The 27849-nt window shown below is 38.5% G+C and overlaps 1 protein-coding gene across 3 annotated transcripts in view; it reads right to left on the minus strand.

Moving 5' to 3' along the window:
• Map2k5 (mitogen-activated protein kinase kinase 5) overlaps window positions 1–27849 on the minus strand; it is a 271209-nt gene that overhangs the window by 228305 nt on the left and 15055 nt on the right. For all 3 annotated transcript variants that reach the window (XM_042687833.1, XM_042687834.1, XM_042687835.1), the window contains 2 exons: window positions 20352–20419; window positions 3242–3311 (listed from right to left, as the gene is read on the minus strand). In XM_042687833.1, coding sequence (XP_042543767.1) covers window positions 3242–3311; window positions 20352–20419 — 138 coding nt within the window. The remainder of the gene's footprint in view (window positions 1–3241; window positions 3312–20351; window positions 20420–27849) is intronic.

Genomic DNA, 27849 nt, shown 5'->3' on the forward strand with positions numbered 1-27849 from the left:
CATTTGAAAACTATAGTGCTCTACAAATTGTATGTTAAAGGATTGTCAATTTTGATTGATTGTTTGAGGACAGATTAATTTGAATTTTATTTTGCTCCTCTCTCAGATGTACATGTATTTTTCTGTTTCTGAAAAGAAATAGAGCTGTTTAATAAAAATATATGGGTAATAATTACAAGGCATGAATTGCTTTCATTTTGTATATTTCAAGTAAACTCAAATTTATTATCTTGTTTTCCTAGAAAATGCATCTAAACCAACTAAAAGGGTTTTACTTATCATGCTAAAGCACATTAAAATTATGACTACACATCTTCTTTCCTTAAGATGGAAATTAACTCTTTGAACAAAACAACCATCACATACATTTGATGCCTGGTCCTTGGGGGACTATCAGTACTTCCTAAGACAATGATTGAGAATGTTTCCACTGAAGATTCCAGGTATTTATCTTACCTAACCTCAACACTGTTCCTTCCATAATTGCTTTCTCAAATTTTTATGACTGGAAATCTAAACAACATTCAAAAACCCCAGTATTTTCATTGATCCTAAGGCTCAAAGTGAGCTTAGTCAAGTTTCATACTTATTGATATCTAACACCTCTGAACAAAGACAAAACAAAAAACAAAAGAATTGTATTACAATACACAAAAACCCCAGAGATAAGGAGACTGAACTTTCATGTTTGGAAATTGAAATTTTGGCTTGAAAAGACTAATATATTAAGCCTCGAAAGTTTTATTTCAGTAATATCTAGTATCTTCTACTTTACAGTTCTCTCAAACACCTAGTCTCCTTCCAACCTTCCAACAAACCTTCCAAACTATCCTCCTGAATGTTCTTCTAATATTTTAACTTAAATGCCTTTCCATTGAAAGCAAATTACAATTTAAACAAAATTCTTACTCAAAGGGTATATTACCACTCACAGAAGCTGTCTGACTTTGAAGTTATCTCGTCTTTCTGAGCCTCTACAATCTTACCCATAAAAGAGAAGCAATCAGCCAGGCACTGGTGGATCACGCCTATAATCCCAGCTACTCAAGAGGCTTAGATTTGAGGACAGCAGTTCAAAGCCAGACTATGCAGCAAACTCCATGAGACAGCTCCAATTAACTACCCAAAAAGCTAGAAGTGAAGCTATGGCTCAAATAGTATAATGCAAACCTTGAGCCAAAAAACCCAGAGACAGCATGAAAGTGGGCTCTAAATTCAAACCCCAGGACCAGCACCGAAATAGAGAGATAGAGAGAGAGAGAGAGATTTAAAAAACAAAGCTGGGTGCCAGTGGCTTACACCTGTAATCTTAGCTACTCAGGAGGCTGAGATCTGAGGATCCCAGTTCAAAGCCAACCCAGGCAAGAAAGTCCATGAGACTCGTATATCCAATAAACCACCAGAAAACCAGAAGTGGTGATGTGGCTCAAGTGGTAAAGCACTGACCTTGAGCTGAAGAGCACAGGGACAATGCCCAGGCCCAGAGTTCAAGCCCCATGACCGACAAGGAAGGAAGGAAGGAAGGAAGGAAGGAAGGAAGGAAGGAAGGAAGAAAAGGAAGGAAGAAAAGGAAGGAAGAAAAGGAAGGAAGAAAAGGAAGGAAGGAAAAAAAGGAAGGAAGGAAGGAAGGGTTTTTTTAAAAGAGAAACAATCAAACCTGAGAGGCATATTGAAAGAAATGATAGCAAACAGTAATGTCGATGATGAATAGAGCTAATGTCTGAGAATGGAAATGAAAGTGTAGACAATGAAACTGGAGGACTGCGCACACAATGGAAAAAAAGCAACCTCAACTTAGAAAAACTTCAGATGAAGAGAAGCATTTCATTCAAAAAAAAAAAAAAAAGGAAAGAAATGTCCCAAACCCAGCCTTGGAACTAGAATCCTCCAGGATACTGTACTATTGTACATCTGCTCACTTTAACAGACCTCTGAAGCAATTAAGGAAAACTTCCAGATATTTCAACTGTTCCTTAATAGAAAAATTATTTTGAACTTTTCCCAAATTCTCCATTCACTGAAAACATTAAAAATAATCTGCATCCTTGCTAGTAACCTAATAACATAGAAAAGGCTCTCTCTTTCTCTTTCTCTGTCTCCCTTTCACTCTTTTCTATCCTTCTTTTTGTGTTTAGTTTTCAAGTGAAACAGATTTGCATTAATTATATTTCTTTCAGATACTATTGATCTTAAATGGCTCTATTTTACTTTGATAAGTTATTAAAAATGTACTAAGCACCCCAATTCTGCTTCCTATGCAAACACCAGAAGAACAGTATTACTCCTGAACCCAGATTTTAGACGCTGGCTAAGCCAGGTGCCTTTGGAGATTTTATCATTGCAAGGAAGAGCCTACCGGTTAATTGAGCCATTCAAATTTCAGAGTTATAGGTAATGAAAGTCTAGAATGTTTAATTGGAAAACTCATACCATGATTATTTGTACAGTATTAGTTAAGGAAGGTAAGTTTAACTTTTAATTATCTCAATTAAGTTATTTCTAGAAGAGTTACTTACAGAATTTCCTTACCTATTCCCTTACTTAGAAAACATGAATTTCAAATGGGGTGATGTACAATGGATTAAAGATATATATAATTAAACTGTTCTTTTTCCCCATTATTCAAGTTTTAAGGAGACATTTATATACATTTGAGCAATTATATTTGATACAAGACTAATACTTCCAAAACTGTAAGGGGGAAAAATCTTGTACCAGGTAGTTCACTGAAACTCACTCTCATCAGCTCATAATGTTGGAGATTTAACAATCAAATTTCCACTTAAGAAAGTATTTCATTATTTAGAAAATACTTCTCCAAACATCAACTATCTACCCAAATTTCTCTCCTGAAATCCCTCTGTGCAAGGTGAAAGGTTCTCCTCAGTAGTGATGGTCATCATCCCAAGCCACAATTCATAAATATCTAGAATTCAAGTCATTCATTTGCCTTGGTTTAGAAAGCATGTGGACCCCCTAAAGAGTTCTTTCAGCAAATATAAGTATGTACTTCAAAAACAAAAACAACCTAGTTAGCTTAATTTACTCAAGTAAATTAGATATTTTATCTACTATAACTATAATATAGCCTGCAATCCCCACGATAATGAATACTTCTTTTGTTTTTTCAAATTAAGAGCTAAGCATCATGTTATGTGCATTTAAACCTTTGGAAAACATAACTGTTGATGAAACCGTTTACTGAAATAATCATTGTTGATTAGAATTTCTTCGACATTACCTCTTGGAAATATCTGCAGTGGCTCTATTAGCTGTCCATTCACTTGCTGTTCCATTACTGTGGAATAATACTGCAAAGAGATTATAGAAATTACTCAGTCATGTATGAATACTGGAACAGACACTTATGGGTTGTTTAATTTATAGGACTTTTGTAAATTACTACTGCACATATACCAGCCTTGAGAATACTCTCCCCCTATTTGCACATCAAAATGACTACAGTGAACACATTCAGGACTGAGCATCCAGAATACTGTTGTCCTCCGTGCTACCACTTTTCCTTAAGAGTAAAAGTATTAAGACTACATTATTGTCAGACACCAGTAGCTCACATCTGTGATCCTAGCTACACAGATGGCTGAAATCACAAAAGCTCAAAAGCCAACCTGGGCAGAAGAGTTTATGAGACCCTATTTCTAATTAACCACCAAAAAGTGGAGCTGTGGCTCAAGAGGTAGTATGCCAGTCTTGAGAGAAAAAGCTAAGGGACAACATGCTGAATTCAAGCCCCAGTACACACACACACACACACACACACACACACACACACACACACACACACACACACACACACACACACACACACACACACACACACACACACACACACACACACACACACACACACACACACACACACACACACACACACACACACACACACACACACACACACACACACACACACACACACACACCATTATTAAAATTGTCTGTGGCTCTTGTAATCCTAGCTACTCAGGAGGCTAAGACCTAGAGGATCTTTGAAGCCAGCCTGGGCAGAAAAGTCCACAAGACACCATCTCCAATTATCAACAAAAGTTAGACTGGAAATGTAGATCAAGTGGCAAAGTACCTGCTGTAAATGAGCATAATGCCAGTGAGTTCAAGCTCCATTCTGACCCCTCCACCTCAAAAAAAGCTTTCATTGTCTTTTACAAATACAAAACACTAAACAGGCTACACTGTATTCTACATCCTATTTCCTAGTATGCTCATTGGTGAGCATACTAAAATAGCTTCTGTGCTGCAACTGCTTTTCTTTCCTTTTGTTGTTTTGTTTCTTTTGTAGGGCTGGGGATCAAACTCAGAGTCTCACAAATAGTGCTCTATCACTGTGCTGGGTACAATGGTTCATACCTGTAATTTCAACCAGTAACTGGACAGTGACATACATTTGTCATCCACCTATACACGAGGCTAAGAATGGAAGGTCTAAGATTCCAAGCCAGCCTGGACAAGAAAGTTTATAAGACTCTATCTCAATGAAAGAAAGTAGGCATAGCAGTGAGGGCCTGTCATCCCAGCTAGAGTGGAAAGTATAAAATAGGAGGATTATAGCTCAGGGGTGAACCCACGCAAAAACCGAGGCCCTATTTTAACATAATCAATGCACAATAGAACATGGTTCAGGTGTCAGACTGCCTGCCGGCAAGCTCAAGGGCCTGAGTTCAAACTCTAGTATCACTAAAAAGAAAAAAAATGCTCAGTATAGAAAAACATCAACAGTATAAACCACTGATTTTTGTGTCTTAAGGGCTGTCAAAGAGCAGAACTCCTCTCTCATCTTTGCTGTTTTAATCTTTAAAACACATACATACTACTTGAACACTACATTCCCAGGAAAATCCTCCTTGACTATCATATTTTGCCGATATTCTAAAAAATGTCTCTTTTCCAGAAGACACATACCCTTCCTTCTGCTTTTATGTTCATTTTTCCCTTAAAAATAAAAGGAAGCTATAAAATTCTTCATCATATCAGGAATCACAAGTTAACAAATCTAAAGCTTTTTGTACTAAAGACAAATACAGTACAGATAAACTTTTGATAGCTATGGGCAGATATAAATCTACTCTTCTCCAAAGGCTTTCAGACCTGAAGGAAAGCATCCTCTACAATGGACCCAAAAACTTTAATACACATACACAGCATAAACATCTGCAAACTACTCTCTAGAATAAAGCAGCACCTTTCAGAAGGTTCTTCCTCAGAGCCACAGAAATACAGCTCTTGCCATTATTCAAACAGCGATGACAAGTAAATGAAGTATCAATCATGTAGGCCGTCAACCTTTTGGGACAGCAATAACTGTTAACAAGTAGTCTGGAAAAATTGTCCGAAAATGACTTGTCCTCAGCACACAAGTATTTGAGGTTTCTGTGGAAAGTGTAGATGCCAGTGGCTATTTGAAACATTGCTCAGGTATTCTTTTTAATGGGAAATTTGCCGGTTATTGATCCACAGCATGTACCCCTTGCTTCTGGAAGGCTGCAAGCAACTTTCCAATCAGTGGCTGTCAGAAAAATTACTGCCTTTTTATACTGATACAAGACAACAGCCGCAGTGGTGTTCTCCTATAGTTAATGCTTTTCTTTAATTAACTGCTACGTACAATAGGTTAGTAATTTCAGCTACTACTTCATCATAGTCCTAGAAATCAAGACAAAATATCCTTATGCTTTATCTAACAAATTAATTATAGAGTTGTCTGAAGTGGGTGCTTGGGGTCAAGTTTGAAAACAAACCTCAAATGCAAAGGGTCAGAACAGGGGCAATACATTTTTTTTTTCCTACTATAATACCTTGCATGCATGATATTGATCTGTTTTCCAGCTTTATTTATTTACTTCACAAAATAAATAAAAATAATTTCCTTTTTACTGTAGGTTTGTGCTGAATCAACTGGCAAAGTATACATATGCCCGTGATCACTGTGAGAATTAAATAATCTACATACATCTCTTTGTACCATGATTATTCTGATAGACATTTTAGTATGCCACGTACCTGTTTCTCTAAAGCAATTAGTTAGGTTTTTTCTTTTACATAACTCTCCCAACTCCAAGTGCGCTTCCTCCTGCTGACATACTAGGCTTGATCTGTGTTATATTAACAGCAAATCTTGGGTTCCACAAGCAAAGTAATTCACAAATAAATAGGCACATTAGGGCAGTAACCAAACCCTCATGGAAGGCTAAGGTACACACTGTTCTCTGAGGAACAAGCTAAAGAGGCCAGTCACTATCACTAGGCCCCCAGGCTTCAGCACTCAGGCTACTGCATAGACAGCATTCCCCAAGGCATGGATGGTATCTCCTGGCAGAGTAGTACTGCTGAGCCACTTTGACTATGCTGCCCAGGAAGAAGAACAAAACAGAAGAGTCCAAGGGCTCGGTCACAGGTGATTCACCACTAGACCTCTTCTGTCTTATAGCACGTGGGCCCAGCAAAGCTTTTAGCCAAGGCACCCACTTTACCCAGTTCAGCTCTAAAGGAAGACAGGATCTACTCAGAGGACTGCTCTAAACCTCATATGGGGAAGAAATTAATGAACTGCAAAGCGAGCTGCTTTTAGATCTTGATACTCGGTATCTTTTTATTATTATATCCTTCTTTTAAAAGAACTCTTGGCCAAGCGCTGGTAGCTCACACCAGTAATCCTAGCTATGTAGAAGACAGATCTAAGGATTGACCAGTTCAAAACCAGCCCAGGCAGGAAAGTCCATGAGACTCTTATCTCCAGTAAACTACTCAGAAAAAACTGGCAGTAGCACTGTGGCTCAAATGGTAGAGCTCTAGCATTGAGTACAGAGAAGCTCAGAGACAGTGTCCAGGCCCTGAGTTCAGGCCCCAGGACCAGAGGAGGGAGGGGGGAAGAACTATCTCCAAATTGGTTCTACAATCTGTGATGACAAAAAGGGAATGTCACTAGACAAAAACAAAAGACAAATAAGCATGAACATCAAAAAAAAAAATCTTTCTTTCCCCCCCAGGACCTATCTTAGACCACAATCTTCTACCTATACCTCCTGTATACCTAATATCACATACATGTACCAGCACAACCAGTTTGTGAATTGAGATGGAGTCTTATTAACTTTTTGCCCATGTTGTCCTCAAATCAGAATTCTATCAATCTCTGTCTCCTGAGTATCTGGAACTACCTAAACCTCTACATCTTATGTATAAAGATATTTTAACATGAGTTGGACAAAAAGAGAAAATAACCAACAGTAATAACTCTTTTGGCTTAACTTCTGTAAGTGTCTTGGTTTTCATTTTATTCCTATCACAAATTATTTTATCCATATCACAAATGTCTGTACATAGTAAGTATTTAATAAATAGTTGTTATTAAAATGGGGTTGCATCCTGAATCTGCCTCTCATTAATCTAGGGAGCCTTCAGGAAGTCATTTAACCTGACTGAACACTAATTTCTCATAAATGGGGGGGAGGGGAGAAGCTACCTTATTATATACATCACTCTGAAGCCCAAAGCTTAAACTGCAAGAACAGAACCAGTGAGAGGCAGTTTGTAAACTGAAATGCCACATTATTTGAAAAACAAAGAAGTGAATCTCCTAATACTGAGACCATATTTAGCATGATACTTTCTAGCTTTGGAGTGCTGCAGTATTTAACAATACAAAAATTATATATTAAACATATAGCAAGGGTGTTAACACTAAATATATGAACAGCAGTTAAAAAATATGTGTTTCACTGCTATTCTTTGCATGATCTGTTATTTGTAGTAATTGCAGCAATAATCAATAAGGTAACTGGGTAAAAGATTAATCAGGTTTACGATTGTTAATGCAATTTTCAGTACCAGACTCTGATTAGTTTCAGAGTCCCTCTGAGATGTTTTTCAAAATCCTTAAATAATTTTAATAAGGATGTGACAAAGTTCAGCACAGTTGTCCAAAAATCTAATTAATTTGAAACAGAAGGCCAGATTCAACAGGGGGTAACAAGTACAATTTTTGGCTTTGTTCTGTTTGCAAGTTTATCAACCAGTAACCTATTTATTATGAACCTACTTCTAACAGCACAATTCAATCAATAATTCAATTTTTCTGCATGAAAATGTGCCATATAAAAAAAAACCTAAGTTCCAAAACAGCACAGTTTAATTTTACAAGGCTAAGTTCCCTGGGGGAAGGAGGAGAAGAAAAAGAAAGAGAGAGACAAAGAGAATGAGAGAGCCCTTGCTCATTGAATGTGTGTGTTAGGCTCTGTACATGTCTATGTGGATGAAGCAAGTGGGTTATCAGTGCACAAAATAATATACTCCTTTCATTCAGGCCTGTGCACTCAGAATGTAAAGTATAGATTAACTGTTTAAGAGTTAAAAGACAGGTGAGCTCCTAGTTCTCATCTCTTATACATTTAAGTGAATGAGGCTTCTGGGTAAACAACTTAACTGGAGGAGAGCACTAGTAGGGCTCAGCCACATCCCCTGGCATAGGACGCACCTAAAATCATCTGTGCTTGCAACCTCTAGCAATATCTCCAACCACTGCACTGGGATTCCGGGTGTGGCCCTTTGCCTAGCTCTTAAGTGATAAAGCTCCCTGTGGTTCTTACCAACTTGTACTCTCATTATACACTCTCCTTAAGTTACTTCCACCACTTCAAAGGTTTCAATTACCAGAGGAGTCATTGAGACTAATTAGGAGCTGATGAATCACAAACCTTTACTTCCAGCCCAGATTTCTCTCCTAAGATTCTCAACATATCCAATTGATTGTCCAGGGCCTCCTCCAATGCAACAGGTCCGAAAGTGAATTCTCTGCCTCGCCCCCCACCCCCACCCCATTGCTCCACCCTAAGCCCATGTTCTGCCCCTGGGATGGCCATCCCACTAAATACCATGTCTACTGCCAAACCAGAAATATGAAAGTGGCCCTTATCATTTCTTCTTCCTTCCTCCACACATCCTGTCACCTGTTACCCTCCTACTTCCCAAATCTGCCTACCTCTCACCAGCCTGTGGCCACCACTGCCTTTCACATGAAACAGTACCTGAAGCTTCTGTGCTTTGAAACTCTCTCTCCCAAGTCACCCTACAGAGACAAGTGCTGTGTTATTAATACCCTCCCATCCCTTTCCCTACACCCTCTCAAACTAAGCCTCTCAATGACCTGGCTGCCTGTCTCCACCTCCCACCTCCACTGTCCATGCAGGCCGAATCACAAGCAGCCCCCCTCCTGACTCTTTCTACCTCTAAGCCTTTCCATCTGCCCAGAAGACCCTTCCCAGTCCCTCTCCCTATTTACTCCACAGGAATATCACTGTCTTTAGGAAGCCTCCTCTGTCCCTAAAGCTGGTGTGACCCTCTGTCCCTAAAGCTGGTGTGAGTGTTCCTTTGCTCTCGAAGAACACAAAATGCTTTTGCAGATGACCTAACTCATCTCTGTCTGGTAATAAGAGTTTTTTTCTGGTCTCATCCTCATCTCAGTTTCCCTCCTGCTCCTTTCCTGACAGGACCAGGAAGGAGATGAGCTATATGCTCACTGAATCACCACCAGCACAGCACTTGGCCAGAACACCACTGTCTAGAACACATTTGCTGTGGGAAACTGGCTGTACAGATGAGTGATCTCAGACTCCAGCTCTCTAGTCACTAGCTGTGTGGCCTAGAGAAAGGCATGCCATTCTTTCTGCCTCACCTTACTAAGATTTTCATGTCAAACTGAGGTGGCATATGGAAAACTTTCTATAAAGGGCTAGAAAAAAAATCTTAAAAAGGAATAGTGCTATGAATCTCCCATCTCCAAGCCGGAGTAACCCAGGAGAAAATGGTCCTAACAACAACAGGGCCACAGAAATCATCGAAGAGGATCAAAGAAATGCTGGACCAAAGAGACAGAGTTTAACTAATTGATTGATAGACTGTCAGTATCCCTTCCTTGACCCTGCAGCACTACAGTGCTAAAAAATGTTTCTCTTCCAGAAGCTCATCCAAGGCAAGGCTTTACTAAACAAGCAGAGGCATTTACCTAGAATCTATCTACAGGGACTATGGGAGATCCTGGAGGCTCCTGAAGTCAAATGTGCAATGCCGCCTTATGTTCTTTTGGAAAAGAGTAAACAACTATCTTCAGATTTCCAAAAAGGGCTGTGCCTCCAAAATCTGCAGAAACCACAGCTGAATGGTGGCTGGCTAGCACAGAGCAGGTGCACCACAGTGATCTCAGGAAGGCACAGGGAGGCACCAACACAAACACAGCAACTACTCTCACTGGCCCAATTTCCTAACTTCCACACAAAGGACACCTCAGGCCCCCTTATTAAGCTTCAGTATGATATTTCATTTCAAGGGAATATACAGGCTGGGGTTTTTTTCTTTCTTTTTTTTTTTTTTGGTCAGACATGGGTTTTGAACTCTGGGCCTGAGCACTGTCCCTGAGCTCTTCAGCTCTAGGTGAACACTCTATCACTTGACCCACAGCTCCATTTCCAGTTTTCTGGTGGTTAATTGGAGATAAAAGTCTCACAGACTTTCCTGCCTGGGCTGGCTTTGAACTGTCATCCTCAGATCTCAGCCTCCTGAGTAGCTAGGATTACAGGCATGAGCCTCCAGCACCCAGCTGGTTTTTTTCTACTAATGACAAAAATTTCAATTTCCTTTTTGGCCTGTACCAAGGGCATACCTCATTAGTAGTTTGTAGTTCGTAATTACAACAATAATCAATAAACTATCTATCTGCAGTTTTCCCATGAAACACCCACCCATCTGAACTATGTTAAATGGCTACAACATATCACAGTACTCAGATGTATCCTTACTTAGATTTTTCACTCAATTATTTCACATTATTTCACACTGAGTCATTTACTCTGTGAGATCAACCTCTCCTAATACACCTAACTGCCACAGTAGTCAACAGTAATACATGGAGTCAGTCTATTTTGTATACCAATTATTAGTTGCCCTTCCATACCTGGCTTCAGGTCCCCAGCTCCCTCATAACTCAAGGCACTGTCTTGAGGGCACTCCCAAGTATACAAGCTCTTCTTTAACTTGACTCATCTGGTCCTGGAATGACCAGATGATGAGAGGGAAAACACACTGAGCATCTCCCAGTGAAAAGGTCAGTAGGGAACAACTCTGGGGCCTGTTTACAGGCTAAAACTAAAAGGTCAGTAGGGAACAACTCTGGGGCCTGTTTACAGGCTAATACTATTGGAGAGATGTATTTATTAATGATCTGGAAGTGAAAATGACAGCAAGATGGCTAAGTTTAATGATGGCACTATTTACTTTGGATAGTAAAACCATAAAGGAATTTAGAAAGCTCCAGATGGTATTCGAACAAGTTTAGAGAGTCAATAGCAGATGAGATTCAATTTGGCTACTCTGAAGGTAATGTACATTGGCAGCAGGAGTTCAAATTTATATGCAGCAATTGATCTAAAACCTATGGGGTCCTCTTAGTTGTAGAGTCCTCACCAACATTTGCCAGGGTGGTGTCCTCACTGATCTTCGACCTGACTTATAGGCTGTAGTAATTCTGCTATCTTTCTAAAGCAGAAATTTAAACTCCTTACTTAAACCGACCAATTAAATAAAATGGGATCATCAGGCCAGGCAGACAGTAAGCCAAATGGGAAATTCCCTTATGAAAAGACTACCCTGAACCATCCACAGAGATGGAGCTATGCTGGGAGCAGAGCCACCCACATCGATGGAAAAATAGTGGTGACTCAAAATTCCTGCTGCAGCAGTCTCTAGAGGTTCCTGATGCCACTGAGGTTGGGGTCTGCTGATATTTTTCCTGTTTCCAAAAACTACATGGTAAATCCATTGTTGATGCAAATTTGGGTAGCTTTCCCCTCTTTGCTATCAAACATGGCCTCAAGATATTTTAACAACAGTAGCTACATAAGACACTACATTTTTTTTTATTGTTCCAAAGCATTAAAATGTTCCAAACAACTGGCGGGTGCTGGTGGCTCCTGCCTGTAATCCAAGCTACTTGGGAGACTGAGATCAAAGGATTGTGGTTCAAAGCCAGCCTGGGCAGGAAAGTCTGCGAGATTCTTATCTTTAATCACCAAAAAGCCAGAAGTGGGGCTGTGGCTCAAGTAACAGAGTGTTAGCCTTAAGTGAAAAAGATAAAGGACAGGGCCCAGACCCTTAGTTCAAATCCCAATCTAGCATCAAAAAAAAAAAAAAAGAGGAAGGGAGAAGGGAGAGAGAGAAGAGAGTAGAAAAGAGATGAAGGAAAGAAGGGAGGGGGAAAGAGAAGGAAGGAGTAGGAGAGAGAGCGAGAAACTATCTCCAAGTAACCAGCAAAAAGCCAAAAGTGAGGATATGGCTGAAGCGATAGAGAGCCAGAAAAAAAAAAAAAAATGAGAGCATGGCGCTGCGTTCAAACCCCAGTATCACCAAACACATAGAAGATGTCCCAAACAATAGAGAAGTTACAATAATGTTCCTCTGAAAAATGTTTTTTTATTTCACTGGAAAAACAAAACCAAAACTTTACTATATTTTATTAATGACTTAGGGTTATTATTTGAATAAACAAGTGAATGATTTCTAAAACAAATTATTTTCTTTGGTTTCCCTTTCTTATTCTTTTCAAAAATACAGTATATTATCAGTTCTTTAGATGAATTTCCCTGAAGTGAGCTAGACTAACACACACTGAAGACTGAGATGCTTTCCCTCCCTGCAAAGCCAAAGTTCAAATAGGGGGCATCTTTAAAAGCATCGTGTAAATCATGGGAAATCATGGGACCTATGTTTCTTTGGGCTTGGCTTACTTCACTTAATATAATTTTTTCCAAGTCTTTCCATTTCCTAACAAATGGGGCAATGTCATTCTTTCTGATGGAGGCATAGAATTCCATTGTGTATATATACCACATTTTCTTGATCCATTCGTCTACTGGGGGGCATCTGGGTTAGTTCCATATCTTAGCTATGGTAAATAATGCTGCAATAAACATAGTTGTGCTGGTAGCTTTAGTGTGGTCTTGTTTCCCTTATTTGCAATATCTAGTATATGTATGAGTCAAGCAGAAAAGGTCAGATAAGGTGATGTTAGGAAAATGAACCCTAAGATATGTATTCAAATGTTTTTTTTTTCCTTTCATGCATTTGTTTCTAATGCAATCATAAGATTATTTCTTTGTTGCTTTGTATGTCCCTCCCCCACAGTATAACCCCTACTTTCACTGTATTTGATGTCGGTATAATTTGTGGAGGGGAAGGGGAAAAACAAGTCGTTTAAATAAGGATACAGGTGGACCTGTTGCAACAATGAGAAGTACAAGTTGTCATGTCAAAAACGAACTTTACAACTTGGGGGTGGGGAGGATTGGGTGGGGGGAGAGAGAGGATGGGAAGGGATGGGAAGGGTAAACAAAGGAGGAGGCTACAGTGTTTGATAAAAAATGTAAATCACTATTTTGCCCATGTAATTGTAAGCCCTCTGTACAGTATTTTCACAATTAAAAAAAATACAAAAAATAAATAAATAAATAAAAGCATCATGTAGTAAATGTTCTTTAAAAAAGACTTCCTAGCCAGGCACCGGTGGCTCACGGCTGTAATCTTAGCTACTCAAGAGGCTGAGATCTGAGGATTGCGGTTCAAAGCCAGCCAGGGCAGAAAAGTCCATGAGATTCTTATCTCCAATAAACCACTAGAAAACCAGAAGTGGCACTGTGGCTCAAGTGGTAGAGCACTCTCCTTGAGCTGAAAAGTGCAGGAACAGCACCCAAGCCCAGTTCAAGTCCACGACCGACAAAAAAAAAAAAGACTTCCTCCTGCAGGTGCTGGTGGCTCACACCTGTAATTCTAACAAGAGACTGAGATCTGAAGATTGCAGAACAAAGCCAGCCTGGACAGGAAAGTCTGTGAGACTCTTATCTCCAATTAACTACCAAAAAAGCCAGAAGCAGAACTGTGGCTCACTTGGTAGAGCACCAGCCTTAAATGAAAAAAGCTCAGGGACAGTGCCAACAGCCTGAGTTCAAGTCTTAGGATTTGAACTTGTTTCTTTATTTTTTATTTCCTACTGATAAAAGTACTGAAACAGAAGAAGAGAGAAAAAGAAAAACCAAACCAACACTGGCTGAAGCTGCCCATGGAGCTTACACTCAATGAAGGAGGTGAGAGAATGAATGGGCCATGCAGGTCTATGGGAAAGAATGTTCTGAAATAACAATTCTGGCATGTTCCAAAACTCGAGAGGGAGCCAAAGCAGTAGAACCAAAAAAAAAAAGAAAGACTAAGACTGTTTGTTAGCCAAGACCCAGGATTGTTAAATATTCAATTTCTAAATAGGTAACAATCTGAAGTAAAACTAGGTTAAGATTTTTTTTAACTGTAGAAGTCTATAGTGTATTTTTCACTATATAAGCTCAGGTACACTGTCATTTTAGTGAAAAGCATTGTCTTTTATAATTAAATAAAAAAAGCAGGTAGCCTATAAACCTACCTATTTGAAGTGAAGACTGGAAGATTGCCCTTTAAGGCCATCTAAGGCCAAACAAAAATTTAATGAGACTTCATCTCACAGAACAAGCTAGGTGTGGTGGTACACATCTGTAATCTCAGCTACCGGGGAAGAGGTGGTAGGAAGATCAGAAGCTGACCTGGACAAACGTGAGATCTATCAGAAAAAATAAACCAAAGTAAAAAAGGACTGAGGGTATGGCTCAAGTGACAGTGACTGCCTAGCATACACAGGTCTTGAGTTCAAACCTCAGTACTGAAAAAAATAAAATAGGCAGGAATGGATTAGGAGCCTGGAGTAGGCCTTCCCATTAATTAGCCATGTGACTTTCAACTCATTTATTAATCCAGTTCTTTTGGGCTTAATGTAAAATGAAAGAGGTAGGCAAGAGCTCTAAGGTTCTCTTCCAACTGGAATAACTGATTTTTAGAAGCTATCTCCAAGTTATGCATGCTAGGATAAAGCTAATCACAGCCCAATTTACAGGGTGTTCCAGAGGTCAGAAAGTACTTTTCCCTCATGGTGCCCAATGTCTAACAAGGTACACTATGGTCAAGTATACCAAGGGGAATACTTACAGTCCATTAAAACACAAGGTCTCTGCAATAATGAGAAGCATTACAGTAAAACTCAACCCATACTCTTTTGGAAATGTGGAAAGATAGTACAAAGGGAGAGAAAGAGCAAAATGAAAACGATTATTCTTCTTGATACCATGCTCCACTCATACAAGCCTCTCAGTATCAAGAGAATCAGGTATAAGAAATCCTCTACTAGACAAAGGGAACAAATATGAGTCCACTTACAAAAGCACAATATAGCTGAGCACTGATGGCTCATAACTATAATCCTAGCTATCCTGATGGCTGAGATCTTAGAATAGTGGTTCAAAGTCAGTATGGGCAGGAAAGTCCGTAAGAAAGTGGAGCTGTGGCTCAATTGGTAACAAAAAGCTGGGATAGCCTGAATTCAGGTACCAATACTAGCACAATATACCACTAAGTTCCTCAATGAAAGATCATCACTAATATAACCCTTCCTACAAATGAACCTCAACAATCCTACCACACAACAAATAGAAAAGATGGAAGGAGAAAAGCAGCATACTATCGTTGATCTTTCTAGAAAATGAAAGCAGAAACAAGCACGCACACATATGTGCGCGCGCACACACACGAACATTTTCAACTATATTGAGGGAATATTCAACAAGGTTCTTTAAATAATTGGCAATGATCAGGTATTTAGTTTTCAGAATATGTAGGTTGTGTGTTATTTTTTTCCTAATAAAGCATTTCAAATTCTAATTAAAAAATACTTTATGGAGGAATTAAAAAGATGCAATAGTGTCAGAGGAAAAGCCATGATCCCAGAAGTGGAATAGTCTTACAACATAACTTACCAGAAAGTACCCTATAAAAACAGATTGTTGATTAACACAAACTCATAACAAAACACAGAGAGCTATCACAATGGTGCTGTAATAACACTTGGCTGCTGAATTCCTTCAATACATTAAATATCTCCTTGGAGACCAAATTGCTTTACATTTTCTTAAAAGACAATTTATTATAGCTTTGTTTTCTTCTCATTATCTCTTAAAAATATATTGAATGAAGAAAAGAACACAACTTCTAAATAACTTACATAAAATGGTACTAATGTGTGACAACAGACTTTGGTTTAATATGTTGGTTATTATTTAACAGCACACAACAGTCTAGTTCTTGAAAATCCTTACCATAATATGATATTCTCTGTGTCACATGTATCAAAAACTACTGAATCCCATTATTATAGCACTCATAAAATTAACAGCCTCAGGCTGCTAGATATTTAAATAATTGATAAGTTTTCAATTAAAAAGGCAACATTTTCAAGTCTAATACAAAAATCTGTTTAAATTACTGATAAAAACTTACACTTATGTTGGCCCAAAGCCAGCAGAAAATGCTTGCATACATGGAGAGAAGAATTCTGTTTCAACTCAGATGTTGCATTTTTTAATTCCTATAAAGCCTTATCTGAGGTTTAGTTCTTAACTAAATCAATGAAAAGAATTATCAAAGGGCTAATGGTAAAAATACTTGTACTTTGGCTTGCCCCTATAAAGCTTTTTAAAAACTTACAAAGTAACTTCAAATATATTGAATTTCTCATGAAAATCTAAGCTATTTTATCTTGTTTTTATGATAAAAATGTGGCCCTCCATCAGTATCTTCCCTCAGTTATTATATCAAATCCTGGAATCAAAACTTTTTCAGAGTCAAATAAACCTAACGAAATAAAGACCAATGTAAATGAGTAATAAGCTGCCAACCGTGAGGTCTATCAACCAAAAATCTATTGCAAAATTAGATATACTGGTTCTCTATGACAAAACTAGGCCCTAAAAGGATTTCCAGCTATAAAAATCAAAGACAAAATCAAGTGACAGCTGACCAATCTTGCCTGTGCTCTTTATAAACTGCTCCTTACTTTTTAAATGACTGAGAGCCTACTAAGCAAAAGGTATGTGATGGCATACAAAGAGAAAGGAAAAAGGAAATCCATTTAAATTATAAATGACTTAAAATACCTTTTCTCTCAGAGATAGTTTCATTTGTACTCCAAATCTTGCCAAAAATACTCAGTATCAAAAAAGCACAGCTCTACCTTAAGTAAGTTAAAATTTGAGGACAGGGAAATTGGGTTCCCACCTATAAAATTTTGATGGTGAATTAATGAGAAAAAAAAACTGTACCCCATTAGCCAATCCAGCGTCAATCCACTAAAAAAAAAGTCTTAATCCATCCACAGCAAAGTAAGAAAATATAATAATGTCATGGGTTTTATATAAAACTAATACTTTAACGAAATGGGTATCATTGTTTTGAGATTATGCTCTGCCTACTCCTTAACTTTTTTGATTACTATCACTATTTTTCCTTGTTACTAAATACAGGTAATAAGCTCTTTATTAATTTATTTTCTCAATGTGTCTACATGACAAAATTAAAAGTTGCCCCACTTATGTCTATCCTGCAATCTAAAAATGAAAAACTGATTCACACATGAAATCTAAATTTGATTGCATGAGCCAGATGATTATCTTTTTAGATGAAAATCACCTCCTAAGAAATCTTGGGGGGCTGTGAAGGTGGCTCAGTGGTAGAGTGCTTGCCTTGCATTCATGAGGCCCTGGGTTCGATTCCTCAGCACCACATAAACAAAAGAAAAAAGCTGGAAGTAGCGCTGTGGCTCAAGTGGTAGAGCGCTAGCCTTGAGCTGAAGAGCTGAGGGACAGCGCCCAGGCCCAGAGTTCAGGCCCCAAAAAGAAAAAAGAAAAAAGAAATCTTGGGACCTTTTACATGTGGTATAATGTTATATAATGTCTAATATTTTTCTACAACAAAACTAAATACTGTACTTGAAAAAGCCAAAATTGTAAGGAATACGTATTACAGGTATCATAACTATTATATGAATGCAAGTCATTTCAAATTTAATTATGGTAAGAACAAAAAAGTTTGCAGTTAGGAATTTGCAGAGGTGGATAAGAAAGATATGAATAGAGATAGTGAAAAAACACAGGCTTTCATTGGGCTAACAGTAAGGATGGCAGAACATAAATTCTGTATTTTCAAACCAGCTCTAGGACTGGGTATGTCACATCTCTTAACCATGCCTTCTTCATTTAAAAAAATTAATAAAAATAGGGCTAGGAAGGTGGCTCAGTGGGAGAGCACTTGCCTTGCATGCCTGAGGCCCTAGGTTCAATTCCTCAGTATCACATAAGCAGAAAAAGCCAGAAGTGGTGCTGTGGCTCAAGTGGTAGAGCGCTAGCCTTGAGCTGAAGAGCTGAGGGACAGCACCCAGGCCCAGAGTTCAGGCCCACGACCAACCAAAAAAAAAAAAAAAAATTAATAAAAATAACCAAACAGTATGCTGGTGGCTCACGCCTATAATCCTAGCTACTCAGAAGGCTGAGATCTGAGGATCACGGTTCAAAGCCAGCTCAGGCAGAAAAACAGATGAAACTCTTATCTCCAATTAACCATCAGAAAACTAGAAGTGGCGCTATAGCTCAAGTGGTAGAGCACTCACCTTGAGCTTAAGAGCTGAGGGACAGAACTCAGGCCCAGGTTTCAAACCCCAGGACCAACAAAAAATAAATAAATAAATAAATATGTTTTTTAAAAAAAGGTAATAATATCTACCTCAGAGTGGGTATTAAAGCCATAAAAGAAAAACATACCTCAAGCATTAGTATATACAACATAGACTCAGAAATGGAAACGGTTATTACCATCAGTATGTTCATATTCAGTACTGTTATTCCAAAAGCACACTTAAAGACCTTCTGAAAAGTCAACATCTTTTATGTGTGGATATGCTGAATATACATGAAAGTATATCGATGTCAGGTCTCTGCCATGGACTTACATAACAACACTAGAACCCATCTGTGTGCATGTTTTCTAAATATAAGCATGGCCCACTCTCAAGAGACTAGCCAATCCATCAATACTAGTGCTAGACCTTTCCAAAGACAATCCTACTCTGCCTTTCAAGTACTGATGAGCTCAGCTCTAAATTCTCAGTGCACAAAGACTCCCACATCAGTTAATGGAAAGTCAATGGGAAATTGACTTTTCCTACTCTGTGTTGGTTGGAATGCAACGCTCTGTTAATCATGCCATCCTTCTTGTTCTCTTTCCTCCTACCCTAAATTAAAACTATTGGCGGAAACCAACACAGATAGTTTACAGTTTCCATTACAATGAAACAAGATCCTGGTTGAAGTTGAAGTCAATCAAAAACATACAACCTAATGGTAGAATACAATTCCAATCTCCAGGAAAAGCAGGGGCCCATTCCATCATTTCTACCAAAATATCACTTTGCATGTGAATAGGACTTTTAACTTTTCACAGAGGGCTTTCACATCTATTATCCTATTTGATCATTACAATGACCCTGTGCCCAGAAAGGACAAGTACTATTACCCACAATTGACAGATGAGAGAACTTCAGACTTGAAAGGTTAAGTGATTTGCCTAAGGCCAGAAAACCAGAGCAAAGATAAGGTCTCCTACTTCTGCTCCAATGCTCTTTCCACCAGACCATTAGAAAAGGTTTTGTAAACAGATTACAAAATGTTTTATAAAATAAAAACTTGAAAGGAAAGCTCAAATCAGAGCGTAGGGAAGCTATCTCTTCAATACTATTAATTTTTCAAGTAATGTTAAACCTTTAAAAATGTATCTTTTCTTCTTTAGTTCAGTTCCAGACAAACAATGCAAATTTTCACTGAAATTTGAAATATAAAAGTTCCAGGATATAGTCAAATCATTTTGATTGAGTAAGTAACCCTGTTGTTCATTCAGGGTGTGGGCAGGAGGACCAACAGTGCATAAAATAACAGAGTACATCTTTAAATCTTGTATCTATATTATGCCTGCAGCTACATTATTGCTATAGTCTGGAAGGGTGAAAGAGATCTCCAGTCAAAAGTAGATTTTGAAAAATTTTTTAGAGCCCAGGGGTTCATTTTTAATGAGCCGTTACTTTAAGTACTGCATAAAAAATACAGGAAATTGATAGTCCATTTAGTCTGCACCATACCTAATGCAAAAGTCATTAAGATGCATTATTCTTAATGTTCATGATATGATCAGTAAGTGTCTTTTGAAAAGAATGCCCTTAACTTTCACATAAAGAATTTTTGAAAACCTTGCCTGTTACATACAGAAATGGTATATACAGCAAGTGTGATTTGCTTATATATCTTATAAGTACCTAAGAAACAGCATCCTCAATTACAGGATCATCTAAAAATAGTCCTCATTTGTAATGTACTTACGTATGACAGCATAGCCTTCATTTCTTCATCACTTCTTACTGTAATTCTATCCCCATCTTCATCTTCATCTGTTTTTAAAGGAAGTATAACACAATGGTGAGATGTGCAATTTTTATGTACAAAAACCATGCTCTTAAGAACTTAATACAACTGTTTTTTCACAACTTGGAAGCTAAGCCTTCAATACCCTATTTTGGAAATCTGTTGGGATTATTAATTTATTGTTTTACTTTGTTTCTTGTAGCAATGCTGGGGCTTGAAGTCAGGGCCTGGGCATTGTCCCTAAGCTTTTGTACTCTAAGCAAGGACTCTACCACTTGAACCACAGCTCCACTTCTGACTTTTTGGTGGTTAGATAAAAATGGGAATTTGGGGGGGGCTGGGAAGGTGGCTCAGTGGTAGAGCGCTTGCTTTGCATGCCTGAGGCCCTGCGTTCAATTCCTCAGCACCACATAAGCAAAAAGAAAAAAGCTGGAAGTGGCGCTGTGGCTCAAGTGGTAGAGCGCTAGCCTTGAGCTGAAGAGCTTGGGCCCAGAGTTCAGGCCCCACGACTGGACCCAAAAAAAAAAAAAAAAAAAGGGAATTTTGGGTTTGTCTGCCTCACAATGAAATGGGAAAAGGAATCTACAAAAGAATAAGGAAATAAAATGGACAAAATAATGAGGAAATAGGGCAGAATAGTAAATTCCTGATATAACAACCTCACAGGAAATAGAAGCCTATCAAGTTCTCCCTATTTAATACAAGGCTAACCTCTGTAATAAAGAAGATAGCTATGACGCAGCCCAAGATGGGAGAAATAGGCTGAACACTGCTATCTTCTTCTTGTTGTGGCATGTCTGTACCACATGCTCTTGTTATTTCCCACCTCACAAACTTTTCTATCATCTTTACTTATGTTCATATCTTGTCTGAATGTTTCACTTGCCAGACAAGAGGACTAAGATCATTTGGCTGCCCTAAACTTTCTGATGTGTTGGCCAGGAAGTCAGATAAACTGTCTTTTTCTGACTTGGCTTCAATACTGTTTTACTTCTCAGTCAGAACCCTAACCTCCCTCTATTTCTATACTTTTCCTCTCTCCAAAGCAACACATACCAGTGCAACATGATGACAATGGCTAGTGTTTATTAAACACAACTACATACAAGGCACCATGATTTGTGCTTCATATGTAAGAATGCCTTAAGGATCACCCACAATTCTATGACATAGACAACCCTTGACAGAAGATCCTAGGGCCTAGTGGAAGGTCACCTTGAAAAGCAACTCTAACAGGGGTCTCGCCATCTATCATTCTACCTATCTACCAGCATCCTCACTTTCCAAATAGTTTCCTTTTATTAAAACTGTTATTCATACTATTTTAAAATAACTTTATAGTCTTAAGACAAGATAAAAAGACTTCATAAGTGCATAACCAGAACAATCATATTTGAATAAGGATCACCAAGAGAGCAACATCCAGAAACAATGTACCTATTTCAATGATTCTCTTAATCTAAGTAGTTTTAAAATATCTCTTCCATAACTGCTTTAAAAATCTGAAGACAGATCACATAAAAATATCAGATCCCTTTTTTAACCCACATGGAAACTGTTGGCCTGATCACCCACCCACACCAACTGCAAGTCTGGAGTCAAAATGACTTCTGGCTATTTCTATATATGTCATTTACTGCTTCATCCTTCTAACGATAAAGATTTGTCAGGAGTGACAGTATTTGATAGTCTAAGTGGCAGATTCTAAACACATAGTTGAAAGATAAATGCCAAAAACATCTTAGAAGTTCTCAAAGCCAGCTTGGAAAAAAAAAGTGAGAATGTAGAAAGGGCCAGCTCTCTGCAGGATGCCTCCATACAGGGAACTCACTAAGTCATCAATATTATTTTTTGTTTACTCTTAGGCATATAATTGCTGATCTGATCAAGTGCTGACAATATGCTGATCTCGGCCCAGTGAATGAAGTGTCTCTCCTCCAGAAGGAATAAGCAGGCATGAGAGCATGAAGACACTGAGGAGATATGGGGGAGAGTCAGTTCAACTCATAGACCTTCCCCTACCACAGCAGGCCTGCCCTCCTGTCCAGTTCTGAAAGTGTCCCCTTGCGCCTTGGTGACCAGGCCATGGGTACCCCAGGAGGCAGTTTGTGCTCTCTTTCTTTCAATTAGCCTGATGCCAAGCAAAATGCTATAAGTCCCCCTCAATAGCTAATAGTAATCTGAAAACATGAGAAAAATAGTACTCCTCAGACCCCAATCAGTGACCAAGCTCACACCTCTCCCAATACACTCATTTCTGGATCCTGGATCTGGATTCTGCATCCTGAATCCTGGATCCTGGCTCACTCCTCCAGGGCCATATTAGGAGGACAAAGCCATTCTAGTTATAAAAACTGATGAGAGGATTTCCTATGAAGATTCTAGAAACTAACAATTTTAAGGTTAAGGTGAAAGTTTTCTCAAAAATGCAGAAGACAAAGAAGAAAAGGGTACAAAATAGTATGTTATATATTACCACATATGAAAGTACTTTGTATTTTTGCTTTAATAAAAGTTCAAATTCTGTCCCAGCCTGAACAAAGTAGCTGTTTTATAAATCTCATTTCTGCTAGCTAAGCTGTTGATGCTTCTGTTCAAATTTCATTGAATACAATACCTCAATAAGGAACGAGAAGCTTAGGAATCAGTAAAACAAGTAAAAAGTCTTTCCATAATTCTAAAGAGAGGGCATACTCCATAAATATCAAGACATGAGAAAGGGAAGAAGGAAGGAAGAAAGGAGACAGGGAGAAAATGAGAGAAAAAATGAGACAGAAAAAACAAGACAGAGACACAGGCACACAGACACACAGACACACAGATACACACAGACACACACACATACACACACACACACACACACACAATGAGGAAGTTAGTTCTGAGAAACAGCCTTACCTTAAGTTACTAATGAAACTTGACAAAAAATACTCTGAAACTCTAGGCTTCTGTGAAATCTCAAGGGATATTTTGTTGGGGGGCGGGAGAGGGGGATGGAGGTAGGGAGGCCTGAAGGAAATCAAGGGGCGATTATTCCTTGCCGAGCAGTTCCAGAAAAAGCAGCTATGAAACCTTACCAAAACATTGCTTTAAATAAACAGAAAAGTTTTGGTGATGACCTACTAGCCAAGTGCTGGAGCTGTCCCATAATAACAGGTTGGCTCCAAAGGAAGATTTGACAAAGAATAAAAGAAGCATTCCAATAAAGCCTGGAGATAAAACCTGGCTATGTCATGCAGACATAGAAACCAATAGCTCTTAGAGATTAATAGAAGACCCAATTTTATGTAGGTCTTGGTTTTCTTGGGGGCCTACCTTTTTACTCTTTAATACCTGTTGCTTCAGTAAAGAATAAAACTCCTACTTTTGTCGAAGAGCAGATTAAGTTGGGAAAAAATTACCATAGCCATGAGCAAACTTAGGGGTTCTGATCAAAAAAGCAAAATCTAACCTGCCTCTGACCACCAGATAGAAGCCCAAGTCCAAACCATTCACCCCTACATTTAACTTCAGAAAGCAAGTGACAGGAATGAGAAATGATGAAGGGTAAGGAAACAGAATATACAGCAAGCTATTTAGTATAACAGTAACCTAAAATATCTTGCTAAACAAAAAGACATATACAAACAATCCATCTAGCAAACACTCTGCTATGCACCTTGCAAACTGGGTTAGCTATTAAAACAATTACACTAGCTGGAATAATAAATCCTTAAAACTTACCAAAATGGCCCAAAGACTGTCACAGGCATAACTATGTCAGCAAAGAACACCAGAAAGTAACAGTACTAAGCAGAAAGTAGAAAAATAATTTGAACTTTCTGTCTTATACATAGAGTTCTTTGCCATCTGACCAAAATAGCATTACTGGATATAACCAAGAAGAGTGGGGGCTAGATCTGACACAATGGTTCACAATGAGAACTCCAGGCTTCTCTAGTTGCCTGGAGCACTGTAATATGATTTTCCAGCACATTAGGGAAGCAAAAGTAGAACCAAAAAGTCTATGTACTGGCTGGATTTTGTTAATGTCACTTAAAATGGAGGAAAAAATCCTAGCAAGATACCAAATAGAGTGCAGCAGATGGTAAACAAATATTATGAAGCAATCTTTACAAAATCTGCAGTGTGTCACAAATACACAAAATGGCAGAGTTTGGGAAAAGAGAATCATAACAAGCCATATGTTGTGAGTGGTTTTATTTGAAGCAACATGCAATCCAAAAGAGAAACCTAGAAGAGGAACAGAAAGGTCCGATAGAGTAATGGCAGCCTCAGGTGAGGGTGGTCAGAATGGCCCACCATGTACACAGCAGAAAGCACCCACAGCATAGCAGGTACTCCAGACGAGTTTTAGGAAAAGTAATCTACTCCTACATCAAGCAACACAAACTTAAGGCAATATATTATATGTCATTTGTCACATTCCTTCTGTGCCAGGTGGAAATCAATTAAAACTACAGCAAAGGCATTTTACCCAAGCAAGAGGAAAGAAATGAAAACTTAAATGTAGGACTTAGAAAGATATAAACAGGAAATTACAAAAAGGATGTTGAGTTTAGAGCGTCTTCTAGGGTGGATTCTGCTGATCTGAGCAGGACAGGTTCTATGGCCACATCTTTATTTCCATTTGTCACACAGCTCCAAGCCTTCTTCCTTTTGAATACATCTTTGTTTCTTTGTTTTATTTTTTATTTCCTACTGATAAAAGTACTGAAACAGAAAACTAGTGAAAAAGAAAAACCAAACCAACACTGGCTGAAGCTGCCCGTGGAACTTACACTGAATGAAGGAGATGAGAGAATGAATGGGCAATGGGTCTCTGGGAAAGAATGTTCTGAGCAAAGGAATGGCAAATAAGTAAATAACAATTCTGGCATGTTCCAAAACTCGAGAGGGAGCCAAGGCAGTAGAACAGAACAAGAGGTAGGGAGATAAACAGACAAACTCACAGAAGTAACTGTACGCTAAGGTTGGGGCAGATTTGAAATCATAAGAGATCTGGGCATGTTAAGGACTTGGCTTTTACTCCTGAGTGAAGTGGAAGTCACTGGGATTTTAAGTGTCTTGATCCAATTTAACATCTGAAAAGATCATTGTGGCTACTCTGTAGAAACAAAGGTGGAAAAGGATAGGTAGTTAGGAAGCCACTGTCCTACTCCAGCTAAGATGTGGCTTTTTTTATTTTGTTTTGTTTTGTTCTGTTCAGTTTTTGTACTGGTACTGGGGACTGAACTCAGGGCCTGGTACTTTCCCTTAGCTTTTTCACTCAAGGCTAAAAATCTACAACTTAAGCCATATCTCTACTTCTAGCTTTTTGCTGCTTAATTGGAGCAGGAGTCTAAGGATTTTTCAACCCAGACAAGCTTTGAACTGCAATCCTCAAATCTCAGCCTCCTGAGTAGCTATTTATTACAGGCATGAGCCACAGGCACCTAGCAGTTTTGGGTTTTGCTTTTTGGTTTTTGGTTTTTTTTTAAACAGAAGGAATGAATCTGTGTTGTCCAGACTGGACTTAAATGCTTAGATTCAAGTGATCCTCTTGGTATGTCAGCATAGATCTATTTTTAAGATAGTGGACTGGGATTGCTGATGAATGGGATATGTAAGACTTGTTCTTAGAACTTCATTTCTTCAGCCATTTATATATTGCAGAAACACACAAATCTATTATGTGCCAAGTGCTGTGGAAGGACTTCTAGGAATTCAGACATGAGCAGCTCTGTCCTCTGACCTCCAGAAACCATTAGTCTACTGTTTGGTTTTTATACAAATTAGCAAGACAACTAATAAGAAAGCACTCCACTCATAAGACTAAAAACAGTTTGTACTTTTTACACCAATGATACCTCAAATCAAAATTTCAATAACTAGTATCTCTGTTCAGGCTGCTTCAAATCCCAGGATTTATAATTAACTTTGAGTGTGTGTACGCGCACATGTGGATGTGTGTGTGTGCATGAGTACAAGTACCAAGTATTAGGGCTTAAATTCAGGGCCTCAACTTGCTCAGCTTTTTCTCCTACTAGCTCTATTATTTGAGCTACAGTTCTAGTTCTAGATTTTTGCTGATTAACTGGAGAAAAGAATCTCAAAGAGTTTTCTGCCCATGAGGGCTTGGAACTGAGCTCCCCAGATCTCAGCCCTCTAATTAGCTAGGATTATAAGCAACCAGCTCATAATTAACTGCTATGTGTTAATATTTTTAGATTAAATATAGACACTGTGAGTTACAATCTAATTTGTTTAAAATAGCTCATCAATTTACATATTCAACAGTTCAAGAAAATGAAGCTCATTTTTTCCAAATATCTTAGTACTTAAAATTCTATCTGAAGCAAAAAGGGCTCACACCAAACTACTGTTACTGAACTTGGCTCTACTATTTAGACATGGAGTATCCATACCAGTATTCAATACCAGAGTTGTTTTCTACACTCTGAAATTAAGCCATTGCCATTTTCTTCCAAAAAGAAATTTATGTTCAATTATAAAAGAAGATATAATGAGTCAAGTACCAGGGGGTTATGCCTATAATCGTAGCTACTTGGGAGGCTGAGATTGTGTGGGGAAATGGAAGTTCCAGGCAAGCCTAGACAGAAAGGAGACAACTTCTCAATAAGAAGATGGACATGATAACACATTCCTATTATCCCAGCTACCAGGTAACATAACACAGATGAAAAGCACTCATACAGGCACTGGAGCAGAAAGTGAGACCCTGTCCAGGAGAAAATAAAGGCTGGAGGCAAGACTCAGAGGTTAGAGCCCAACTAGCAAGGATGGGAATTCAAACTCCAGTACTAGGGGGAGGAAAAAAAGATACTGTGTTGATTTAAAGATTTATATTCAAATGAAAAAAAATATGCTTCCAAAAACTTTCAATAACAACTAAATAAGAAAGGAATAGAAGCCAGACACTGGTGGCTCATGCCTTTAATCCTAAACTACTTAGGAGGCAGAGATCGAAGGATCACAGTTCAAAGCCAGTCCAGGCAGGAAAGGATGTGAGACACTAATCTCCTATTAACCACCAGAAAACTAGAAGTGGAGCTGTGGCTTTAAGCAGTAGAATACTAGCTAAAGAGTTTGAGGACAGTACCCAAACCCTGAGTTCAAGCCCCACAACCGACAAAAATAAACAAACAAACAAAAAACAAAAAGAATATAAATCAGTCAGGGTTGAAGACACAAGTAAACATTTATCTTATAACCATATTTTCTGAATCAAATTTAGATGCACAGTCTGACAAATGTGAATACTGAAATCCTAGTGTCATGGAAAGGTGTAAGTCAGCATTTGTCTAGATAGACTTAAAATGCATCTTTCAAGTCACAGTGAGATTTTACTGTCCAGCACCACAAGTCATTCATGGGCATGGTTGATTTTTATCACCAGATGTGTGGTTGTACTCATTAATCTGTTAATGAAACTGTGACAGTCTGGCCTCACAGC

The sequence above is a fragment of the Dipodomys spectabilis genome, unplaced genomic scaffold (assembly GCF_019054845.1).
Source record: "Dipodomys spectabilis isolate Male_0828 unplaced genomic scaffold, ASM1905484v1 ptg000108l, whole genome shotgun sequence".
NCBI lineage: Eukaryota > Metazoa > Chordata > Mammalia > Rodentia > Heteromyidae > Dipodomys > Dipodomys spectabilis.